The 26668-nt window shown below is 35.1% G+C and overlaps 1 protein-coding gene across 16 annotated transcripts in view; it reads left to right on the forward strand.

The window, feature by feature from the left end:
* cadm1a (cell adhesion molecule 1a) overlaps positions 1-26668 on the forward strand; it is a 462767-nt gene that overhangs the window by 293343 nt on the left and 142756 nt on the right. For 9 of the 16 annotated variants that reach the window (XR_015519664.1, XR_015519666.1, XR_015519668.1 and 6 more), the window contains exon 2: positions 5783-5800. The exons of the other annotated variants lie outside the window; for them this stretch is intronic. Coding sequence is in view for 5 of the 9 variants with exons in the window: in NM_001113551.3 (NP_001107023.3) it covers positions 5783-5800 (18 nt within the window). In the remaining 4 variants the exon portion in view is untranslated. The remainder of the gene's footprint in view (positions 1-5782; positions 5801-26668) is intronic. 16 annotated transcript variants of the gene reach the window in all.

Genomic DNA, 26668 nt, shown 5'->3' on the forward strand with positions numbered 1-26668 from the left:
AGCATAATAATCAGATCATTAGTATCATAATAATAATCTAAATGTAATTTATAGTTTTTATTATTATTATACTGTTATTAGTGTATAATAGCAACATTATCAATGAATGATGATACTTTATGGTAGGGCTGTACGATTAATTGACATTCAGTTCGATTTTGATTTTGGCTCCTAACGATTATAAAAACATTAATCTAGATGAACCAATTATTCCATCATATAGCGCCCCTTTCCAGTTGTACACATTTATGCTCTGCAAAGCTCAGTTTCACGTGAAAATGACTAAAAGCAGGCACTGTAATGTAACTTTTGCAGCACGGGATGCGCATCATTCATTGATGTACATTCGATTCATTCATGTTTTTAAAAGCGAGAAAGAGATCGCATGCTGTTGTGTGTGTGCACTCAGCCTCTGAGACGAGCAGAGCACACACATCTAGTCATCTTAATTTGAGCGCTTTAATGGTCAAATACATGCAAATTTGTGTGAAAACGCGCAGTTTAGTGAATATTTATATTAACCCTCATTTATGTAATAAACTAAGGAGTTGAGAATCAAAAGGCATGTGAAAGTGAAACCGTAAATTAGAACCGCACTGCTCTTAAAGTGACAGCGCGCAATATTTCTGCTGCCGATTGTTTACTGCTCCTGACTGAAGGACTTTTGTATCTATAATTAACTTTTTTTTCTCTTACAATAAAGATGCTTAAAGCACAGCTTGTTTCATATTTTTATTCTATTGTATTTATTTCCCTTTCCTTATTTACAGGGAGGAAAATAACTGTACATATACAGTTGAAGTCAGAATTATTAGCAGCCCCTTTATATTTTTCCCCCAATTTCTGTTTAACAGAGAGAAGATTTTTTTCAACCCATTTCTAAACATAATATTTTTCATAACTCATTTCTAATAACAAATTTATTTTATCTTTGCCATGATGACAGTACATAACACTTTACTACATATTTTTCAAGATACTAGTATTTAGCTTAAAGTGCAATTCAAAGGCTTATTTGGGTAAATAGGCAAGTCATTGTATAACAGTAGTTTCTTCAACAGACAATCAAAAAATACATATTGTTTAAGGGGGCTTATAATATTAATTTTAAAATAGGTTTCAAAATATTTAAACCTGCTTTTATGGTTACTTATAATAATAATTACTTATAGTTTTTTTCAAAAGTAATACATTCCCAGTTATAACTGCAAATATTTTATTATTATTATTATTATTATTATTATTATTATTATTATTATTATTATTAAATGCCCAGCTTTCAGGCTTTGGACTTTGTGAAGTGCTCTCAGGTTAGCGCGCACATAAAGCCAGACACAAGGGTTCATTAATGCAGCTCATGCATGCTGACCCCAAAGTTAATGTCCCTATCATTTTGGAGTAGGGAGCGTCTCTCAAGTGGGAAAACTCATGTTTAATGCATGCCACTGGTCAGAGAGTTTAACCTCACCTGAAGAGAGGACTGGGCAGCCCCTAAGCTCTCCGGTCAGAGGACCTGCAAATCCTACAGCTGAAAAACCAATGCAGAGTTATTCTGATGGCTGACATTAACTTAACATGGATAACCCTTTCCGTGTGGCCCATGTTTCAGGGGTCCGAGTTCGAGGGTGGCCCCTGGTCCCTTGTGGCTGTCAATTGAATCATGCCACAAATGCTAAATAGGGGACACACTGTATTCAATTACAGTACATTACTTTCAAGCTGAGTTTAATTTCTGTCCCAAACCTGATGAAGGATGTCTGGTGGGTTCAAGCCTGTTTTGTAGGTCTGTGCAAAGCATGTATATACTCTGCTGATGTCACTCACTGTCCTTCTGTATCTTTAATAATTAAAATTAAGCTGTAAAACTGCTCAGTGTTATAGTTGTATAGTTTTACGGCACAATTACTGTAAATGTTAGTATGGTTAACTATAAACTATAACTATAAACTTATAACAAATTGTATAGTTTTACTGGCAACCAAAATAATTATAGATTTAGAGCAGAATGGTAATTGTTAATTTACAGTGTACTACAGTGTACATTTTACTGCAGTTTGTTACCTTCGATTAGATTGTTCTCATAGGACACTAAAATTAAATTTTTCTTTGTTTCTTTAAGTATTTTCTTTATATAACTTACATACCCTGATGGTTGTGTGTGTGTGTGTGTACGTGTTTTAGTGACATATCAGGACACAAATCTGTATAAAGACATAGGTATGACACAGGTATTACAAAAAGGAGGTGAAATATGAGGACATTGATGATGTCCTCACTTCTCAAAATGCTTATAAATCCTACAGAATTACTTTAATCAGAGAGTAAAGCTGCACACAGTCTCCTGTGATTGTTGGGTTTAAGGGTGGGGTGGGCTGAGGGCAATACAACATCAATTTGGACTGTATAAAATGAATGGAAACCTATGTATTGTCCCCACTTTTCACAAAAACAAACATGCGTGTTTGTGTGTGTGTGTGTGTATATGAAAAACATAAGAAATGGTGTACATTCAGACCGCAAAAATCTGTAAAACGAATTCCTGGAGGGACTGACTGAGAGATGATTTATGCAATGGTCACCTGCTGAATATTTGCTTGGATTTCTTTGTACTTTCTCTAATGTTGTTTAAATTCAATTGACAGATGCTATGAGTAAAGCCGAGGCACAAATATCCGTCTTCAATGGCTTTGCGTCGAGTCCCTGAAGAGGAATGCTAATTAGCACATTAGCTAAGATGAAAATTTGGTGAAAATGCTAATAAGAAAATTGTTTTTCTAATCAGACTCTGACTCATTGCACAGTTTCATAAAGCCATGTCGGCTCTAAGTGCTTTTTAAAACTGTTGTGCGGGTACCAGAGGCGCTGCATTAGCTAAGCCCCTGATTTTGGAGCCTTAGTCTCAGATAGAAGAGCTCAAGACCAGGTGCTGTTGACATGTTGCAATTAATGGAGTTTCACAGCGTGCCGCGTCAAGTGAAAGAGCGCTGAATGAGTTAAAGTAATGTTCTGCCAGAGACATGACGATGAATTTTTCCCCCTCAATTGTTTGTTATATTCATGAGGCTTGTGCTGTTTTTAATGGCTGCTCACGATACACTATGAAGTGATTACTGAGTGAGGATCCTGTTGATGTGGGACTTAAAGTTTGTTTTCTTCTGACACAGTTTTATGTAACTACTTAACATAAGTATATTTTGGATCTAAGAAAGCCAAATTAGTCACTTAATGGGGTCACATGTTTATCTATATTTTAAATTTAATGTATTGACTTAGGGGTGATGTTGTGGCACAGTAGTTAGTGCTGTTGCCTCACAGCAAGAAGGTCGCTGATTCGAGCCTCGGCTGGGTCAGTTGGCGTTTCTGTGTGAATTTTGCATGTTCTCACTCTGTTTGCGTGGATTTCCTCCACAGTCCAAAGACATGTGGTACAGGTGAAATGCGTAGGCTAAATTGTCCGTAGAGTATGAGTGTGTATGGATGTTTCCCAGAGATGGATTGCAGCTAAAAGGGCATCCGCTGCGTAAAATAAATGCTGGATAAGTTCATTCCGCAAAATCCATGGTTCATACCCCAGATTATTAAAGGGACTAAGCCCAAAAGAAAATGAATGAATGAATGTATTGACTTTTATTAAACATACTGATAATTTTTTCTTGCATTTTTCATTTTATTATTATTATTATTATTTTAATGTGTATAAAGTTGAAGTCAGAATTATTAGCCCCCCTTTGAATTTTTTTTCTTTTTTATGTTTCCCAAATAATGTTTACCAGAACAAGGACATTTTCACAGTATGTCATATTATGTTCTTCTGTAGAAATTCTTATTTGTTTTATTTTGGCTAGAATAAAATCAGTTTTTATTTTTTTTAAACATTTTAAAGTCAAAATGATTAGCCCCTTTAAGCTAAATTTTGATAGTCTACAGAACAATCCTTCATTATACAATAACTTTGTGTTATTATTTATGTTATGAAAACTATTACAGTATGTTAGGAAATGTGTTGAATTAACCCTTGGCTAATAATTCAGGGGCGCTAATAATTCAGACTTCCAAGACTTCAACTGTATATTAATATATTTATACTAACATTACACACCATTACAGTGGTCTCTCAAAATTTGCGGGAGTGACGTTCCAAAAATAACTTGCGATAGGCAAAATCTGTAGTCAGCTTTATTATTTTTTTTTTACAATAATAAATGTTTTAAGGCTGTAAAACCCCTCACTACACACTTTATACACTTTTCTCCGACAGGCATTAACATGTTGTCTCATAATTCAAACCTTCATAGAAAAAAGGTCCAGCATTATAGAATGAAACCATAGATCAAAACCTGTTGTCAGGAGCAAACATTCATTGCAGTTAGGAAAAGGTTCATAAAGCTTTTTATCTTTTGTGCAGATGTGGCATATAGCATAATTTTTTTTTTTTTTCCTGCAGTCACTGATCTACAAAACTAAAGCAAACTTCATTCATATAGGGGTTGGAATTAACAGACACTACATGCACACATTCGCATGTTATTTAAAATGAAAATATTTAGATGGCGTGGCAGAAATATGAACAATGTCCCGAGTCATAGCTAGGGTTGTCACGATACTGGAATTCGCTAAAAATCAATACTGAAGTTTTAAAACCTGTAATTTCCTGCTAACATTTGAGCGCTGCTGAGCATGTTCTTAAACAGTGCTAATTTGCAATTATGTTCACATGCTCAACAGAAATGACTGTGATTGGCCATAAATCTCATCAGTTCACCGAACTCACAGCTGTTTTAAAGTCACAATTCATCAGCTAATCACTTGTATTTCAGCTTATAGACAAACCAGCTGATCGATGTGACTTTAAAACACTTCAGTGCTCCTATATCTGTGATTACAGTCAGTAAACAGTTGTGAGTTCGGTGAACTGATGAGCCAGTTACAGTCATTACCCTGATAAAAACCTGTTTACAAAATTGTTTTTAAAATCCATGGCTCTGCGTGGCGCATCTGGTGTGTCATCCCCTTCACGATGGTCTTGCTGCAGACAGTAATAACCCAGTTACAAGTTACAAAAATAAGCATGTTAAATTGCACAATAGAAAGAACGAAGAAACTACGAGGCTGTGATAGGTGAATCGTGGTATATAACTAACAACTAATTAAATATAAAAATATAATATAAAACAATATATAAAATGTATACACATTCTACTTAAATAGTACTACTAGCAATAATAATACAGCACAAATGCAATTTAATAAATTATGTATTTAAAGAAATTAAATTAAATTAAATTAAATGTGGGTGGTGTGGTGGCGCAGTGGGAAACTGGTTCGAGTCCCGGCTGGGTCAGTTAGCATTTCTGTGTGGAGTTAGCATGTTTTCCCTGTGTTGTCGTGGATTTCCTCTGGGTGCTCTGGTTTTTCCCACAGTCCAAACACATGTGGTACAGGGGAATTGAGTAAACTAAGTTGTCCGTAGTGTATGTGTGTGAATGAGAGTGGGTGTTTCCCAGTGATAAGCTGCAGCTGGTAGGCCATCTGATGCGTAAAACGTGCTGGATTAGTTGGCAGTTCATTCTAGGACTAGGGTGAAAAGGACTAAGTTGAAAAGAAAATGAATGAATGAATAAATACATTAAATGTGACTGTAATATAGTTCTAATATAAATTTTTATATGTACCTCTCTTTTCTCTTCTGCCTGGATGCTACTTTGGGATGTCTTTTGGTGAATGACTTCTTCCTAATTATTTCTCTCTTTTTTCCCCTTTTTCCTCTCTCCCTTTCACACAGGAGCTGCTCAGTACCCAGGTATGGCTTCCCTTTTTACCTCTTGTGTTTGTCCATTAGTTTCTTTCTTCTCCATCCCCATTTCTCAAATAGCTTGTTCTTTACAGCAGTGCTGGTCATAGCTGAAACCATCCTACCTTTCTTCAGTCTCTAACACACTAACTTATTCTTCTCTCTGAATGTTCACCGGTGCAGGTGCTGTGTATCTCCAGCACTCCATCTTTCTCTTTTCTAACATCATCAGTTTCTCACCTTTCAGGACAGAAATTACGCCTCATTCTCTTCTGTGCCTCATCCAGCTGGATTTCTCCATTTCACAGAGCACATTTACTCCAGATATGCAATCATTTCCTCTTGCAAATGTGGGAACTGTGTTTGTGAAGGAGGGCGATAAAATAACTCATTTGGTAACACATTCTCCATCTCTTCACTCGATCAATGTCTTTCGCCTGCGCCTCTCAGGTCTTCTTCATTTTGTTTCTTGTCTTTTGTTTTGCGCTAAGCCTCATTGAAGGTGACTGTGAGTTCAAGATACCAGATTTTTTTTTCTATATATTATGAAAGTGATATTATTTATGGTATGTTTAGTTTAAAGAGGTTGCACATGAAAGGCCAGAAATGGCATCATCTTATAAAGTCAATACCATCCATTGCAGACAGGCTGAATTGCTTTTCTTTGATAAGTACCTGCTTGTAGTTTTCAGATTTTCAGTTGTGTTGATTGGAGATGGTTCAAAATAGAGATACTGCACACTATAATTTCAGGGGTATTCAATTCAAGTTTCGAGAAACCTGGACTATATATATAGTTGTATAAGACTGAAGGGCTATATACTGCAAAAACAACCATCCTGGATCCCACTTATTACACTGCTTCTCTCCACAAAACATGAAAATTAAACATAAAACATTGTTTAGAGCCATAATTATTGATTAATCCTTTAATTAAAAGCAAAGCTAACAGAAATGAAAACAGCTGATGGAGTATACACTAACTTGCACTTTATTCTGTAGCAAGAGGGCACCAAACAGTCACAGCTCACAAAAACAAAGCCAGAAAAATAGAGCATAGACTAACCTACATATTATTCATACACAAGATTCCACCAAACAGTCAGACAAGCAGACATATATGAATGTGGATGTAAGTATATGGATTTGAATGTGTTCATTGACAGTTTAGGTGATTCGAAATTCCCAGATAAGCCTGCATAATTTAGCGGTTTTATCTTGCGATGACATACCTTAGAATGTTGTGACTGACAATCAAAATCGAGTATTCCAGACAGCCATATAATAAAATTCTTTAATGCCCAGGTAATTCCAGTTAGTTTGATAATAGGTTGAAATAAATGTGGTACCCTCAAGCATTTGTAACCACATAACTTTGCAAATGACCACAGAAAAAGCAGGATGTTCAATGCCTTGCCATTGAACATCCATTCATGCATTAACATTCTTTTAACTTACTTAAAAATACTAAGGCCCAACCCCAATTCCACCCCTTAGCCCTTCCCCTTACCCCTTACCCATTACCCCTACGTTTTTCTGCGTTCGTGTGAAGGGTAGGGATGTCCCAATTAGGGTTGTAACAATATACCGGTATGACGGTTTACCACGATTTGAACGTGCACGATTATCATACCATGAACAATTGCATATCAACGGTTTTAACCCTTAAAGACCGAGACAGCCGCCCGCGGCTAAAAATAAGTATTGCTCTTAAATGTTTAATAACTTTTGATCCGCTGATCCGATACATACAATTCAAAGATTGGCATAAAGAAGAGAGTCTCAGCTTTCCAGTGCTGTATAACATAACATTCGCGGACTTTCAGAGGCTCCGGAATCAGTGCAGTTACGTCATCAACATTTGACAACGTTGATTTGACAAAGAAACGCTCCACACTGTGTCTCCGGACAAATCAGACATGACACATTGATGCATTGTCCCTCCTCCATGCCCAGATTGGTTCAAACTCGCTATATCACAACCAATAAGCATAGGTTTCGCTTTTGTTTGTGGACCAAGCGTTTTGAACAACACGGAATGAGAGCATACATTCATGCGCGGCTAAATAAAACGCAAAAAAAAAAGTTTTGCATGAAATAATTCTCATACTAAGTACTTTTGCATGCACAGCAGCACAGAAACATGACAAAACAGTGACACAGCAAAGACGAACTGCTGCTCTTGCTGTTTTCAAAAGACACAAATGAAGGTGCAGCTGTTTGTCTGCATTGCAGACAACCATATCCAAATCCATATCGATAGACAACCATATCCATGCTGGCACATAAAACCTAAGGATGTTCCATATTGAATCTAGTTTCGTTATGTAACTATTTATAGTATAGTAAATATTTATATCTATTTTTTTACTGGGGATTTGCACCATGTTTATTTGGACTTTATTTGGACTTTGACACATTATTTATTATTTTCTTATTTTTTTATTTGTTCATTGTAAGTTGTGTTGTTTATAGTAACTAAAAAATATATTATTTGGAAAAAGTCAAATTTGCTTCACTGTTCTATTATTTTGTAACATTTGTAACATACCGTATACCGCGAAACCGTCAAACCGTGGTATTGTTTTAGACGATTATCATACCGTGAAAAATTCATACCAGTACAACCCTAGTCCCAATTCTCTTTAACTTGAAGGCGTAGCGCTAAGGGGAAGGGCTAGATAGCCCCTGAAACTGAGACTGCATCCGAAACCACCTGCTACTCAGTAGGTACTGCATTTGAATTTAAACGTACTACTCGGCTGTTAGAAAAGTATGTTCCAAACCGTTCCAAACTGTGGCCACGTTGAAAGGAAACACAACTAATCTCCAGTCATTTAGAACACAACCACAAGGAGCTTTGTGCTAAAACATAGGTTTGCATATTATCATTTAATGATTACATGTTAATAGAGATGCATCGGTTGACCGATTTTACTATTACTCACTCACTTTAATTCATCATGGTTTATGAATTGTAAAGCCCCTGCAACAACACATATCTATTGCAGAGAAAAAATGAAAACAAAGTTATGCCATAGGTGTGATAGCTTAAAGGACACAAAAGCTTTTAGCAGTGGACATAACTTTGTTGTACTGATGATAAACTGCTATAAGTTTAACTGCAGGCACTGTGTGACGGGCATGCACATGAAGGGAGTCAGATTTACTTGTAATAATTAAAACTTGTATTTTAATTATGTGATCTATATATTGCCATAGTGAGATTTCTATATTTGGATGGACGTGACTCTCAAGTCATATAATGAGATCTTATATTGTTGCATCCCTACGTCAATAATTATTTACATGTTAATGTTTACTTATTTTATTTACAGTATGTGGATGCTGACAAGTTCTTAGTGTTTCGACTACATCCAATTACTACTACTCCAATTATTTCAGGACTGTATACTTTATTTTTACTTTTTTATTTAAATTATATTATATTATATTTAAAGGACAGAGAAGGCAAGTAGATATTTAGATATAAAGTAGGTATGACAGCAAAATAATATACAAATAAATAATAATAATAATAATAATAATAATAATAATTGATGGTGGCTCAGTTGTTAGCACTGTCGCCTCACAGCAAAAAGGTTGCTGGTTCGAGTCCTGGCTGGGTAGTTGGCATTTCTATGTGGAGTTTGCATGTTCTCCCCATGTTCGTGTGGATTTCCTCCGGTTTCCCCCACAGTTCAAAGACATGCGCTAAAGGTGAATTGAATAAATTCAATTGTCCGTAGTGTGTGTGTGGGTGTGAATACAAGAGTGTATGGGTGTTTTCCAGTACTGGGTTGCATCTGAGAGGGCATCCGCTGCGTAAAACATGTGCTGGATAAGTTGGCGGTTCATTCCGCTGTGGCGACCCCTGATTAATAAAGGCACTAAGCCGAAAAGAAAATGAATGGATGAATACTACCACTACTACTGCTGCTACTAATAATAATAATGCCATTTTTTCTTCCAATTAAAAAAAAAATGGCTCTTTTAAACGTTAAAAACTTCACTGTGCACTCATTTGATTGTATTATCATCCATAATATTTGTTATTGTACGTAATATAAAATTAGTTATTGCCTATTGTGTTATCCAGAGTTCCGACACTCTCCTAATCTAAAGCCATAAACAAAGAGACATTCGCAGATTGCCCTTTTTAATCCCTCACTAAATTGTCCCTTTTCTAATGTCCTCTGATCAGCAGTGAGGGGAGAATGATGCTTCTCTCTGAGTGTCAGGCCACATTAGAAGGCAAAACTAGACAGCGGGACCTGAAGGGGGCGATGATTCAGACAGACAGTATTACAGCCAGCAACTTTAGCCCACACTCCAGCAGCTCTTTACGATTAATGCCCTTCTCCTTTACAGTCTATCAGCCCAAACATGCTGAGGCACAGGAGAAACACACACACACACACACACAGCACTTGGCAGAGGCACTGTAGCTAAATTTTTTTGCCTTGCGAGTCAGTTATTAATCGAAGCCAAGTTATTTGTATGGGTATAAATTATAAGTGAGCTGAAGAAGAAGCTCCCGAGGGGGATTGGATGAATCCCAGTCCTTGTTAAGGACCCTAGTCCTTCATGGCCTTCTGCTTGCTTTATGCCGCTCTCTCTTTCTCTCTCTCTCTCTCTTTCTTTCTCTCTCTCTATCTCTCTGTTGCCCTCTTTCTCCTCCAGCTCTGCTTGTAAACAGAGCGTTCTCCTGCCAAATACATACACTGGCCATTAATAGTGAATAGAGGGCCGTGCTGATGATGATGCTCTTATTATTGTGTTAGCTGGCTCCTGCGAAATCACTGTGAAGTGATCTGGAAGATCTGTGCTAGCTAAACACGTTAATAACAAAGCAGTATTTAGAAAAATATCACCATAATGCTGCTACTGTGGCGATGCTGTCAACTTTACCTTATGTTGACAGTTTAAAAGCTTTTTGTGTGTGTGTTATTTATTGTAAAGTGCAATAAAATTATCTGATGTTATCATGAGGTTTTTTTTTTTTTTTTTGTGAGATATAGCCATACGGCAACACGGTGGCTCAGTGGTTACCACTGTCACCTCACAGCAAGAAGGTTGCTGGTTTAAGTCCCGACTGGGCCAGTTGGCATTCCTGTGTGGAGTGTGCATGCTCACCCCATGTTCGCGTGGGTTTTCTCCGGGTGCTCCGTTTTCCCCCACTGTCCAATGCCATGTTCTGTAGGTGAATTAAACAAACTAAATTGGCCACTGTGTGTGTGTGAATGAGTGTGTATGGGTGTTTTCCAGTACTAAGTTGCAGCTGGAAGAGCATTCGTTGTGTTAAACATATGCTGGATAAGTTGGCTATTCATCCCTCTGTGGCAAACTCTTGATGAATAAAGGGACTGACCCGTAGGAAAATGAAATGAATGAATGATATAGCCAGATTGGGTGATGGTCAGGTATTTTTGATTCAGTAGGGTCTTAATGTTTTTGTGATGTTACAAAAATCCATTGTAAAGAAAGGAATTTATAATTTAATGTAGAAATAAACTTTCAGCAGTGAAATTTAAACCACACTGGACTGAACAAAATTGAACTTGAACAAATTAAACTCTAAAAATCTGGAGCCTCATGTACGAAGACTTGCGTTGAATACATACTAAAACATTGCGTACGCACAAAGCTGTAAATGTGCATATGCAGTAAAAAATTCAGATGTATGAAACACTGCATATTCTCTTTGTACATCTGAATTAACGTGAAACTGAGCGCACGTGCACGAGCGCTAAAACCCTCCCTGCCTCCTCCCCTTAATAACCATGAGAATGACTCTACTTTGGCAAAACCAAATGAAAAAGTAATGGCAAAAGCAAGCAAGGTAGACAGGAGAAAAGTGGTGTTCTTTGTAAGTTTGTCCTCGAATTAATAACTAAAGAAAAACAAATCGAGTGGGAGAGTTTAGTTGACGCGGTTAACTAAGTGGGGTCTCGTTGGACACCTTGTTACAATGAGCTAGCTGAGTGATTTCCCCCGTTTGATCGACAGAGACAATAAAACTAAAGATAGCGAACATCAGCAGCGGGAGTGGCGGAGCTCGTAAAGGGTGGGACAACATGTTTTGACACTATCATTCATGAACCCGGTTCGAATCCAGCGTCTGATGTAATAATTTTTCTTTTTCCCCCACTATATATCAGATTTTGCCTACTCTTCATCACAAGGAAGACAAGTGGGAATCATTAATAAGTGTGTGTATTATATTAAGCACATTTGAGCATCACATATTATTTACACATTTATTGAATGGAAATGTTTCCAATTCAGGTAGCCTATGCAAATTCATCTTCAGATGGCACCTTTATAGCAATGTGCGTTTTTGCATACACAAGTTTGTTATTGGCAGCAACAAATTAAAAGAAAGCCATGAGCGCAAGTCAAAAACCGAGGGAAATTTGCAAAAATTTTGTAATATAGCCAAAAGTGACAGAGGTCCAGAAAGAGGTCCAGCAGCCTTTAACTACATTTGTTTTCTTTGAAAGGAAAATACTTTGCTAATATGCAGCTTAGATTTACAATAGCCATATTTATTTATTTATTTATTTATTTATTTATTTATTTATTTATTTATTTATTTATTTATTTATTTATTTATTTATTTATTCATTCATTCATTTATTTGTTTATTATAATCTATCTATCTATCTATCTGTCTGTCTGTCTGTCTGTCTGTCTGTCTGTCTGTCTGTCTGTCTGTCTGTCTGTCTGTCTGTCATTTATTTATTGTTGTGTCATTTATTTTTAGGGTAAAATTATTACTTATGTTTAAATGCCAAAAAAATTTTTTCCCTTATTTTTAAGTTTAAAGAGAAATAGACTATTGTTTGTTTATATTATTATTTTGTGATTTATTGATTGGTTATTGTGCCGCAATAAATAACACTTTAAAATATAAGGAGTTTTCATGTAATTTTCTAAACTAGTAGTGTTTTGAAATGAATGAGTGCAAAATAAGCATGATGAAACCATGGTTATTCCTCAGACTTTAATTGTACAACCAAAATCTATAATTGTTTCATCCCTAATTGTAGCACACTAGCTAATAGATATCCTTAAAACAGACTGATACTAACATCTAAAAAAACTCATTTTAATTTCACAGGACCTTTAAGGAAGGGGTGTTTTTATTTTTGTACAACATTTGATTAGTCATCTATATTTACAGTGCATTTTGCTAGAACAGTAAGACTTTTTAAACGGTTCAAAGGTTATGCTTTTGTCATTGTTTATGAGTGAGCAAGCATACACATAACCTCAAAGCTAATCGGTGCAAACCCAAAGCAACAATTCTCCATTTGTTTTTTGATTTGCCTTTAATGCTACCAGCGAGGAGATGGCTGAGCTCATCATTTCTCACCTTCTCTCCGCCACTGCACTGCCTCTTCTGACCTCAAGGACTCCTTGTTCTGCCTCTTTGCCTGTGATGTCATCTTAGTGAATGCGTGTGAGGATTTTTTTTTTATCTGTGGCGATCAATAGAGGAAGATGTGAGAGGCAGAGGGCAGTTAATCTCCTGCCGCCTGCATGGGGATTTTTATCCTTGTATGCACAGACGTTTCCCAGATCAGGACGGCCGCTCGAAGACAATGCAAAACACACAGAGAACTGCCCGTGCCATCTCGGCTCAAGGGTGTCGTATTTAGATGGATGGTGATGAGAGGCACAGAGAGAAGGACAGGTGCTGGAGGTGCACCGTCTTGCTGAGAGCAGGATGAATTTTGGGAAGGAGAGAGAGAGAGAGAGAGAGAGAGAGAGAGCTTGCTTGCTTTTGGTTTTTTGATCTTCATTTGAAGTTTTGGGGTTAACACTTTACAAGAAACGCAAGTTACATAATAATATTACTTTTCTAAGTAGCAAGTAGAGTTACTTCAAAAAAATACTTAAAAAAATAAGTCAATGTTTGAGTTAAAAAAAGTTACTTTTTTATTTGTACTATGTTTAAGTAATTATCTTTTTAAAAATAATAAATTGTTGAATTAAAATTAAAGTACCCCCTTTCGCACACTCTTACCGGTAAATATCTGGAACGACTTTAAATCAAAAAAGCGCTGTTCACACAGGCAAGGAAGTTCTGGAATTTTTCAGAAAAAGACCAGTTACACATCCATTCCAAAACATCTGTAAATTCTGACATTTTTACCAGAAATGAGCCCTAAAAGGCTGCGCTTGTATTTGTAAACACAGAAGGGGTTGGGCTTTTGTTGATGGTTTCACTTTTATTTAAAGCTTTAGCATGCATGCAGCTAATTCGCCCCAGAGACATCCAAAGCCAAAAGCACTCACTGCGCCTAAATGTTAACACACTTGACTACATTACAAATTCTGTGGATGGATAAAAATTGTGTACAACTTCGATGAAAACTTATGGAGGAACACTTTTGCATATCCAGATGTACATAATATGTGTGTGTGCTGGCGCTCACTCGAGCACTCCTTCACTTCACGTGCACACGCATCAAGCAACTGAAGCAGACACAGTTGATAGAAATGTTATAAAATGTTATCTGACTAATATTTAGCAGCTAAATGTGTCTAGAAAAAATATTCAGTTTTTTTTTTTCATAAACCGCAGATTTGAATGCGTCTCAATGTTCTAAGTAGACGTCTTACACCAGTGCATTCTAATCATGAACGCACTCTTTTTCTGGCAATTTTCCTTCTGCAATCACACAGAGCAGCATTCCGCCAAATTACTGATAATGTTACAACTTCTCTTTCCAGAATATTGCCAGAACGAATTTACTGGTATTATTTTCAAAAAGGGCCTGTTCACACATGATCCTGGCAATTTTCTGGAAAGGTCTGTATGTGTGAAAGGGGCTAATGAATCACACAGTCAATGAAATATGTGTTCATTATTTTAAACGCATCAAAGAAAAGGAAAAAGAAATTGTCTCAATGAAAGTGATGTATTCATTCATTTTTTTTCAGCTTAGTTCCTTTATTAATCGGGGTCACAACAGTGAAATGAACTGCATATGTTTTATGCAGCGGATACCCTTCCAGCTGCAACCCAGTACTGGGAAACAGTGATTTTACTTAAGACAAATAGTACAAAAATAGCAAACACTGCTTTAAACTTTCAATAATTTGTATATAAGGCATGTAAAGCTCTGGAATCAGGAAGTTATGAGATAGCATTATCCTAAAATATTTTTCATGTGTTTTTCAGGGAAAATGTAGGTTATATAGTGTGTTGTTAGATGCAGAACTACTCTATTAAAAAAGATGTTCTGAAAGAAATCAAGTCTCAGCCAGGTAATAAAAAGTAACGCAAAAGTAACTCAAAACTAATGTAATGCATTGTGTACCATTAAAAGTAGCTAATTAACACAACTAGTTCCTCTTTTGGGGAGTAGCTCAATATTGAAATGCAATACTTTCTAAAGTAACTTTCCCCAACACTGCTCATTTAATGCCACTTTATGGGGCATTTTGTCTATCTGGTCTTGTTTTGGGCCTTTAAGTGTATTTACATAACACATTTCATATACATTTTACATTCACATACATGAAGCAGTGTTAGTGATGCTAACAGCGGGCGCTCAAGCGGCTGGCTGTGTGGGTCCTAACGCTCTAGTATAATGAAGGGGACAATATATTGCTCAGTGAGCGCCGCCTTTCAGATGAGATGTTAAAAGGAAGTCCTGACTCTCTGTGGTTATTAAAAATCCTAGGATGTCCTTCGAAAAAGAGTGGGGGTTTAACCCCAGCATCCTGGCCAAATTTGCCCACTGGCCTCTGTCCATCATGGCCTTCTAACCATCCCCATATCATAATTGACTTCATCACTGTCTACTCTCCACCAATCAGCTGGTGTATGGTCTGCGGTCTGTCTGGATGCTGCATTCTGGTGGTGAATGAGGAGATCCCCCCAAAAAAAGTGTTTTGAGTGTCCAGAAAAGCGCTATATAAATGTAGGGAATTATTATTATTATTATTATTATTATTATTATTATTATTATCATACAGTTAATATAGTGAAAAAATAATAATGTGAAATATTGATACGGTATAACATATTTAGTTGCAGTGTGTTTTAAAATATAATTTGTTTATATAATCATTCTAATATTAATTTTCTTTTGAAAAGTCAATTATTTTATTGATTATTTTGTAACATTGGTATGGTAACACTTTACAGTAAGGTTGTATTAGTTAATGTTCATTAATGCATTTACTAACATGATCAAAGAATGAACAGTACATGTATTACAGTATTTGTTCATGTCAGTTGACAGTTATGAAAATACAGTTGTTCATTGTCAATTCATGTTAACCATGGTGCATTAAATCATGTTAAAAAGTTTGGATTTGGATGTTAGTAATGCATTAGTAAATGTTGAACTATGATTAATAAATGCTGTACAAGTATTGTTCATAATCAGTTCATGCTAGTAAACACATAAACTAATGAAACGTTTGTAAAGTGTGACCACCTTAATAATGGTTATTTATGCTGAAAACAATTCATCTTTCTAAAAATAAATGAATTGATTATGTGTGTGAGGGAATTGATAAATGAACGAACAAATAATTAAATATATAATCCCATTAACTGCAATAAGATCATAACTGTAATCTGTTTTTTTTTTTTTTTGTAAACTAATGTGTGTTAGTTAAATTCAAAGTATCAGTAAATATCAATCAATTAAACAAGCTAACAATCAACAGTTGTATGTTTTTTAACATTGGAAACAAATACGAATGGCAAATTGCTTTTAGTTTACCATTTTTCCTAACCAATATAGTAAACTGTTGTTAAATCTCTTTGACAGTCGTGATGTGCTGTGTTTATTTGTGGACGGCTCCTGCTGTAACGGTGTGTTATGTCATCATCGTCTCTGAGAGAGTTTGGCACCAGCTGCATTTTGGTGGGAAAAAGAGCTATTTGTTTATCTTTGGCCGCTGAGATTCAGTGCTTTCTTCCTGTCGCTCTGCGGAGAGAGGAGTGATTTCCAAATGAGCGAGCAGGGGTGCCGAGGCCTCTGGTGCTACGCCCAGTCCCCGTCGCCCCTCTGACGCATTCATCATCCTGTCCCACACGCCACACCACAACATCTCACCCTTCATTAGCACTAGTATCATCACTGTTCTCTTATACATACATCTGTGTGAACAATTCATAGCTGAACACAGAGAACATATTATTTATTAGTAATGAAAAAATCAGACTTTATTAATAATACTAATGATGATGATGATGATTATGATTATTGTTATTATTATTAAGTAGGATATTGTTTACTTATTCATTTAATTATTATTATTTTTTTTAAAGTCTACTTTTACAATTTAACACATGTAAACCACTGCAGAAAGTTCGAACCCGCAGGCCCATGTCCTATACAGTACAGATACCTGATAAATAATCTACTATAAATTAAAAGAATTAACATATGCTTTTTGTTTTCACAAGCTTTGGAGACATAACATAAATTCTGCTTTTAAATAATAGGTCACCTATAGCTTTCGCCATGAGGCTGTGTTCAAAATGACATCAATGTTTTCAAAGTGTACTGCGAAGGGAGCACGATTGTAAACATGAAGATCACTAAAACGGAACTTTAAAAATACTTTGAAAGCAAGTTACACCTAAGAGAGATGGCTTTAATGCTTTTTTATTTTTAATAATTCCAACTTTGAATGTTAGAATGTTCTAAATCAGTGGTTCTCAAACTGTGGTACGCGTACCACTAATGGTACGCGGGCTTCCTCCAAGTGGTACGCGGAGGAACCGCTGAATAATGAAAGAAACAATTAACACTTTTAATCCTTTAATGCGTAATATAACATCGATGTGATCAGCAGTGGCTGTTTTGTGAAGCGTCCGATCACAACGCTGTGCTTAGAATGTTTATTTTAGTGCATTGTGTCATAAGCTGCTGAAAATCAGTTTCCGAAGTTTAAGAATTGATTCTGAAGCGTGATTTGACTGACATGAAAAGTAGCCAATCACAGTCGACCTTGTCTAGTTGCGTGAAACGTAAGGGCGGGACAAATGCTTTCTGTGTTGCAGAGACAGAAAAAACAACTTAAAAACAAATGTTTTGTTGGAATAATGCTTCTCGGATGTTTTCACTATAGAGATGTCTAGCAGAGTAATTAAACCGCGGACATATTTCCTGCCTATTTGATGATCTTCTTACACGTTTCGCTCTCCGACAGCCAGTCGACTAGCCTCTGACCTGTCACTCCTCCGAATACATTCTGAATGGCGGCGCGGGAATGGAGGTATTGCGCAATTACTAATTTCTGCAAATGTGGCGAGTGCTTTATTTTAACACGACAGCGCAGTCATGTACGCAAATCGCTAAAACGGATATGCGAGCTCTTAAATAGGCTTTTTTCAAATGAACTGCAAGTCTCTCATGATCGCCTGTGTGTTCAGATTGAATATAATCGCGATCTCTCCAATATTAAAGTAGACATTATTTATCTTTGCTCCTTGACTAAATTTAGTCAAAAGTATTCAAAGTGGTCCGTGTACATTTTGTTCATTTGTTTTCCATTTTCAAACGGAATAAAGGAAATGGAGAAAACGGCCGTTTTTCCGTTTTTCTTTTGCTCACGAGAAAACGAAAAAACGAGATTTTGGCTGGATTTTCGTTTTTTGGTTTAGGGTAGGAAAACGGATAAACGACTTTAAAATTCATTTTACACATGTAGGCGGTACTGAAACGCCCGCTTTCCTCTAATTGGTCAACCAAATCTGCGCTCGTGACGTCACCCTCAAAATAAAAGCCTTACACGCAGGCTTTTAATTATTATTATTTAATTATATATATAAACAAAGTTTACATATTCTATCATTTGAACCACACACAGTTAGCAGGCTTACATTCATTGCGTATGTATAAATTAAATAAAAACGTAAAGCAGTATTCTTAGACATTTGTCATTAAAATAAGGTCATAGTTCACTGCCAAGCTTCTTGCTGCTGTGCACCTGATGCAGAGCAAAGATAGCCATTTCCGAGGAGCACCTGGTTTACATGATTGTTTCAGAGCTATTGTAGGCCTAAATAATAGCCTACTCTGTATAAAATAATAATTTATTATTATTATTATTATTATTATTATTAGGCCTATTATTATTAGTATTGTCATTATTATTTACTTAGTTATTCAATGGTTGTAAGAACACATTGGACCCTGCATGGGGCTATAATAAATGGTACCATTTGTTTCTATTGGATTTTCTCCTATTTTAATTTAATATATGCCTTTAGCCTATTGTAAATATTTATTTGATAATTAATACTTTTTTATTGCAACGTCAAAGTAGGCCTGTCTTATTATTATTATTTTTTGTTAATATTTTGTCGTTGTTGTTGTTATTATTATTGTAGCAGGGACATAGCCACAGGTGTGGCAGAGTGTGCTGGTGCCACCCAAAGTGGCATCTTGCACCTGAAAATAGATGCCTTCGCGCTCAAGCGCGCGCAAGAAACTTGCACAGGCAAAAGTAATGATGAATGTGTTGAAGGAAAAAAAAACATTCTAATTATTTGTTAATAAAATAGTGCAACATTATTCTCAGTCAGTGTAAGCTGAAAAAATTAAGATCGCCAGCATTTCAAGGGTGGTTTTATTTTTAGTTCATTGCTGTCACGCGCTATATTTCACTAAGGCTGCATGAGACTGCGCATCTTGCTTATTTTCTCTATTTTACATAAATAACATATCATACAGTCCAGGTTCTACCGTTCTAGTGAGTGTGGGGCATTGCTTTACAGTGGTAAAGTGGATTATTTCTTGGCAAATTCATAATGATTCACTTTGTTTAGTAATAAATTTCATAGTTATAAAATAACTACATTTCAAGAATATGTTAACACTTTCAACTATTTAGGATTATTTATTGCATCAAAAGTAATTTCAAAGTAACATTAAATGTACGTATAAACTGCTTAATTTGTGTGTGTAAACACCTAAGATGCAAAAAGCTTATTTAGACCAGAATAGGCCTACTAAATGCAACGGTCAATGTATGTAAACTTATGGCCTAAAATGTCTTAAATGACTAAATTTAAGTCTTTTTAAGTTTTTAAATAATTTAAGTTTAACATAAATGATTTAAACTTTAAACTTCAAATTAACAGAGTATGGCAAATAAATTGTTTATTAAATGGAGGTCAGGTGTCTATCTTATTTATAATTATTAAATATTATGACACTATAATTCAGTGGTGTATTGGAGAGTACGCACCTTTTAATTAATTAATTTTAAATAAGTGGTTTATCCTAAATAAAATGCAATGGGATCGGTGTGCAATGAATAGTTTGAAAACCCCTGGTTCAGACTAGACGAGCTAGCTGTCTGTGCGCTGCGCTAATAACTTGGCATTTGCTCTTTTCGGTGCTGCCAGATGCATTTATAGTGCATAAAAAATAAAAAGATAATTCGGTAAAGCGCGCGATGCGCGCAGAATTAAGCGCACTATACGCATATGTCGAATTAAGTTATCTTTTTCTTTAATCAAGACTTTTCCATTCGAGGAATTACAGTTATTAATAGCTTAGTCCTTACAAACGATCAGTTTATAAAATACACAATTTACGGATCAAGCCATAATGAAGAATAAGAAGAATATGCAACGCATAATCCTTGAATGATCAGAGCGCATTTATATAAACTATATATTTTATATAATCCATAAATATTAAAAAACATTATACATTTAAAGTAATGGAACATTATATGTTATAAAATCTAAACTATTATTTAGGCTACAGGCTAAATAAAGGCGCCTTTTCGGGGCTGTTCAGCGCGTGCGTCAAAGAAAAGACATGACACAATCTCTATAAAAACTTGTTGTTTATTTACAATATCTAAAGGGATATAAAACATCTAACATGCATCTCCATTCTCAACGAGTTTCTGTGTTCTGCATCCTTCACAGACCGAGGTCTCATTCCGAGGTAATCTGTAAATATTCTCATTTGGTTCTGGCACATTCTTGATTAAAGGTGAAACTGACCGGCGCAACGGATGATTTGTCATCTAGAGTGACTACAGTTATAATACAGGTTATGGAACTATTTCACTTTAATTTCATATTATTATTTTATTAAACAAACAAAGCAGTTTTTGTTTTGGCTCTGCATGCAGCGTATTGGATCTTTGAAGCATTGCACTTCAAATGTTATTCCTTTTTTTTTTTTTTTTTGTATTTTTAATATTTTTAATTATACAACACAAAATTGGTTCTAAACAGATACATTTTTCTATAGGCTATGATGAAGTGTATATTTTTGTTCACACAGGTCCTATACAAAACTGTGTGGATGGATGATTTGTTTCTCCGTGAAAATCACTCATTTAATAAGCAAAACAGGCCAAAATGTTGTTTAGCTTGCATCAAACTGGATGGACAATTTACAAACATATTGAATACAAAGGCTGGTTATTTTATGCAATGAGGGACAATAGGCCTATTACAAATTAACGAAAATTATTTGCATATTAAAACGAAAATATATAATACAACAACAGATCCTACCTCGTAAGAAATGACTTTAGATAATGTAAATAAGCATCAAGTTTTTTTTTTGAGATTGTGTGTCTAATTCAGTAGTGTAGTGCGTTCGCGTGGGTTTCCTCCGGGTGCTCCGGTTTTCCCCACAGTCCAAAGACATGCGGTACAGGTGAATTGGGTAGGCTAAATTGTCCGTACTGTATAAGTGTGTGTGTATGTGTGGATGTTTCCCAGAGATGGGTTGTGGCTGGAAGGGCATCCGCTGCGTAAAAACTTGCTAAATAAGTTGGCGGTTCATTCCGCTGTGGCGACCCCAGATTAATAAAGGGACTAAGCCGACAAGAAAATGAATGAATAATGTGCAATACTAATTTAAAATACTTATCACTAACCTTATATGTGAAATAGCAGGGCCCTCTGTAGCACTTTCTCAAGAAGAGCAAATGTCAAATTATTAGCGCAACGCACATGTAGCGAGCTCATCTGTTTGTCGGAACTACTAGACACAATTTTTTTTTTATCAACTATAATGTGTTTAATTAGTTAATTTGAAATTTATTTCATTATTCCAGCAATAATTGTTGAGTGAAAGAATGCGCTAGAAATATGCATTGCGGCTCCCTTTATTGTAAAGGCTTATTGCACTTAAACTTTTTTAGGTTCGGCTCTCGAATTAGTAAGGTTATGAGTAAATGTTATTTAAAATATTTAAAGCCTGCCATCTAGCCTACAATAACAGCAAATTTAATAATAAAAAAAATAATAAGACAGGCCTACTTTGGCGTTGCAATAAAATAGTATTAATTATCAAATAAATAATTACAATATATAATTAAAATAGGAAGAAATAAATGAAAACAAATGGTACCCTTTGTTTTTATAGCAGGGCCCAAAGTGTTCTTATTCTGGTTCTGCTAACAACTATTAAAAAGAAAGAAAAAAAAAACACACCAAACAATAAAAACACTAGTAACTGATAATAATAATGATAATAATAATAATAAGTATTATTATTATTATTATTATTATTATTATTATAAAGCCCTTGTTCTGAAACAATCATGCAAACCAGGTGCTCCTCGGAAATGGCTATCTTTGCTCTGCATCAGGTGCACAGCAGCAAGAAGCTTGGCAGTGAACTATGACCTTATTTTAATGACAAATGTCTAAGAATACTGCTTTACGTTTTTATTTAATTTATACATACGCAATGAATGTAAGCCTGCTAACTGTGTGTGGTTCAAATGATAGAATATGTAAACTTTGTTTATATATATAATTAAATAATAATAATTAAAAGCCTGCGTGTAAGGCTTTTATTTTGAGGGTGACGTCACGAGCGCAGATTTGGTTGACCAATTAGAGGAAAGTGGGCGTTTCAGTACCGCCTACATGTGTAAAATGAATTTTAAAGTCGTTTATCCGTTTTCCTACCCTAAACCAAAAAACGAAAATCCAGCCAAAATCTCGTTTTTTCGTTTTCTCGTGAGCAAAAGAAAAACGGAAAAACGGCCGTTTTCTCCATTTCCTTTATTCCGTTTGAAAATGGAAAACAAATGAACAAAATGTACACGGACCCAAAGTTATCAAGTATTTAGAATTAGATTGATGCATGATCGATGACAATGCTAATGGTCTTCTTGTTTGGCTGTGTTGTAAAGTGAAACTTACTTTTAGCAAAGGTGGAATTTTTTTTTTGTTTCTTTACGACAAAAGAATTATGCTGGAAATGTTTCTGGATGAGGTATTTGTGTGATTTATACATTTAGCTGTATTCTGATCTGTCTTAAAGCATTACAGGTCAAAGCAATCCGTTGTTACTTGTTTATTTATCAAAATTAACAATAAGACTCTTAAAGCACTGCTTTGATAAATGTATTGTTGTCACATTTTAAATACCTCAAGTAAAATGAAGCCATTTGTTTTATTTTTTTACTGACAGTGTACTTGTATTTTTTTTAAAGTTTCTATTTTAGATTAAGATCAAGTGTAAAATAAAATCTACATGTGATGTACAGCTATTTAAGAAACAAATTTGCCATATTGTAAAGAAAAATAGTGTAACAAATGTAAATAAAAGGCTAAATTTAAATCTTTTTACCATATACTTTAATTTAACCTTTCAAAGCTTGAAAATATCGTTTAAAAAATGGGCAAAAAGTGTCTCTATGGCCTTTAAGATTATGTGGTAGTTTTACCAGTGCTTTTGAAAAATATTAATTGTCATGAAAGGAAAAATTGACCATACTTCCTTTGTTAGTGCAAATTCCTATACATGTAGCTTTGGGATTTAAGCAATTAAACCATTCAATCAGGTTTAAACTTAAAAAAAGTGATTTCATAATGAAAATCTGATTTTTTTTTTCAAAAGTAACCAACTAGTACTTTTTAAAAGAGTAATTTGTACTTTTACCTAATATTAGTATTATTTACTAAAATTTGTGTTATTTTAGCAGTGTAATAGTAATTTTACTTGAGTACAAAAAAGATATCACAAGCATTTAGTGCAGGTTTATTATATTAATAATATATGATTAATACATATTATTATTAATGGTTTTTATTTGTATCTATTCGTATGCAATGTTTTATGGGTTGCTGAGAATACATTTCAGGTCTTCAATACATGTCAGTCTTGAAAAAAAAAATTAGGTGCTGGAAAAAGTTCTTAAAATTCCTTGATTTTCATTAGGCTGTGCCTGTATGAACCCTGTCATATGTACATTTAACATATATTTCAAGATTTGTCTGAAAGTGTAGGAATATGACATATAGCCTATATTCATAAGGTCCAAGCAACATCTCCAGCTTTTGATGAATAGGCTACTATGAATACTTGAGATTTAAGTACAGCAGTTTTCTTTTTTCTTTTTAAGAACAGGTAATTTTTAATGAACTTTTAAAAGCACATTTTAACTAAAACTTTTTTTTTTTATCTGCAAGCACAGTTAATGTTCAGACTATTAAAAATGTTTAAAGTGATTGACAATAATACATATTCTTAATAATAGGAATTAATTTGCATCATTTTTAAACTGTGCACACCTGTAGCTGCTTAATTAGGCCTACGACGCTATTTTTTAATACTGGTTAAAAAATAGCGTCGTAAGGTGGTACTTGGAGAGACAATTTTTTTCTAAGGTGGTACTTGGTGAAAAAAGTTTGAGAACCACTGTTCTAAATGAATAGGGCATAGGGGGGATAAGTGGCAATAGAACACAGCCAAGAACTATGTTTCAAACAGTTGCAAGTGCTCAAGTTTGCGACGCAGTTTGCGAATGTTTGTTGGAGCGACGGATTTGGGAAATGGCAAATCAAAAAACTATGTTTGTAACGACAGAACTTGCAACCTTAGTTGGCTAACGATGATTTTGGGAAACGCACACCTGGCCAGTCCTCGACTACACCTTGGTCCCACATTCTTTTCAAAGGAGCACTATCCTGTACCAAAATGGCGGCTCCATTGACGCATTCCTTTGAACAGACAACAATAGCGCAGGTGACATCTAATGTAAATATCTATGGCACAAAACTTTGACTTTTGATGTTCGCATCAAAACTGGCTTGTATTATATGCAGTAGTTGATGAAATTTAAAAACATTTAAATATGTGATGCGCTATGTTTATTTGTGCCAAAGAAATAACAGCAGAATGTGGGTAGATATCTTATTTGTCCAGCTATGCTCTTTTTTATTATTACTTTTAAAAAGTCAATGCTGTCGGTAATTAAACAAAACAAAGCTGGATAGCTCTCATGGGTCCATAACTGGGACAAATATTATAACTGTTGTAATATTTGCATTAAATGCATTCGCTCCATGCTTTTAGTATCAGTGCAAATGGATTCTAAAATTGATACTAAAACTAAAATGGATTTGTTGTACATAATGATGCTGGGATGTCAATTTAAATATCAAAAATAAAAGAAGATCTGATATATTTTGGATATTGCATGACTTGCATGTAAAATTATACTCTCAACTTGATGTTGTTTTAAAAATCATGTCAGAGAAAGACTTAACCTACCAAATATCACAAAAGTACCTGCAGAGATGCTTCCATTTATGCTTGATGTATTTTCTGAAAGAGAAAGTTAAAATTTAAGGTCTGTCATCTCTTAAAGACTAAGTAGGTATTTTGAAGAGTCTCGGGGTGTTACCTGTAGCCATTAACATAGTATTATTCCATAGTATTATTTTTTTTATATATATTATGTATGTAATATATTGATGTTGTGGTTGTAATTACTTTATATATGACATATTTTACATATATTTTATATTATCTATGTAGCTTTTTTCACTACTATGTATGTCAATGGGTATTCGATTTCAACATTTTTCAGAATATCTTCTTTTGTGTTCAGCAGAAAAAAAAAAGTCATAAAGGTTAGAAGAGATTGGTTGTGAAAAAATATTTTGGCTTTGGTTTGGGTTTTGCTGGTTTAGCTTAGTTAAGGAGCCTGATGGCCACTGCGTCATCCAGCGGAGCATATGCTGCTCTTTTTAACATGGGTGAGTGAGTCTGAAAGGGGACGTTGGCAGAGTGTCTGGAGGTCTCCGTTCACAGATGGAAGGGCACAGTGACGTAACGCCTGCACAAATGTGCTTGAAGTGATTCTGAACAAATGATATCAGCCTACTGAAAAAGCAGCATTAATGACACGTCTGTATGCAGAACATGCTCTCATTACAATGTACCCAGTCTTAATTGAGACGTTAACATCTGATTCGGATTAAATGTCAGGATTACTATTATAAGAATAGTTCAGCCCCAAAATGAACATTATCATGTCGTTTCTCACTTTCGAAGAATGTCTTGACTGCTCATTTACTCTGGATTAAAAGTGGTTCATACAACTCATTTACTGAATCTTCTGAAGTCATATTATAGCTTTTGTTGAATTTGGACTACATACTTGGTATGCATACTAAATAGTGTTTTTTTTTTTTGCGCTTAAAATCAAGATCAAGATTTTCTCATAATTCTGTAGATGTAAAATAAAGATTAATAAGAGTGGGCTATTAATGTTGTTATTCTCAAACAAATGGTAAAACAACAATAATATTATTAGGCTTTTGTGTAGGTCTACTGTTGTTAAAAGGCTAAATTTTGTATAGACTTGGAGTGATGGACTTGAATAGACTTTAAATATGTCCTGGTCATAGTACATATTGATGAGAAAATATTTTATATAGTTTAATATTGGCCCAACTCTAATTAAATGTTTGTTCCCCTACCCCTTTCACCTTCCACTGGCCCTTAAAACAGAGTGTAAAGGAAAAAGGGCTTTAAAATTTACCCCTAAAAAATGGGACAGCACTACAACACTTGCACATGCCATCATATGTCATCGCAATCTCTTACTTCATAT

Source organism: Danio rerio, chromosome 21, assembly GCF_052040795.2.
Source record: "Danio rerio strain M-AB ecotype USA chromosome 21, GRCz13ab, whole genome shotgun sequence".
NCBI lineage: Eukaryota > Metazoa > Chordata > Actinopteri > Cypriniformes > Danionidae > Danio > Danio rerio.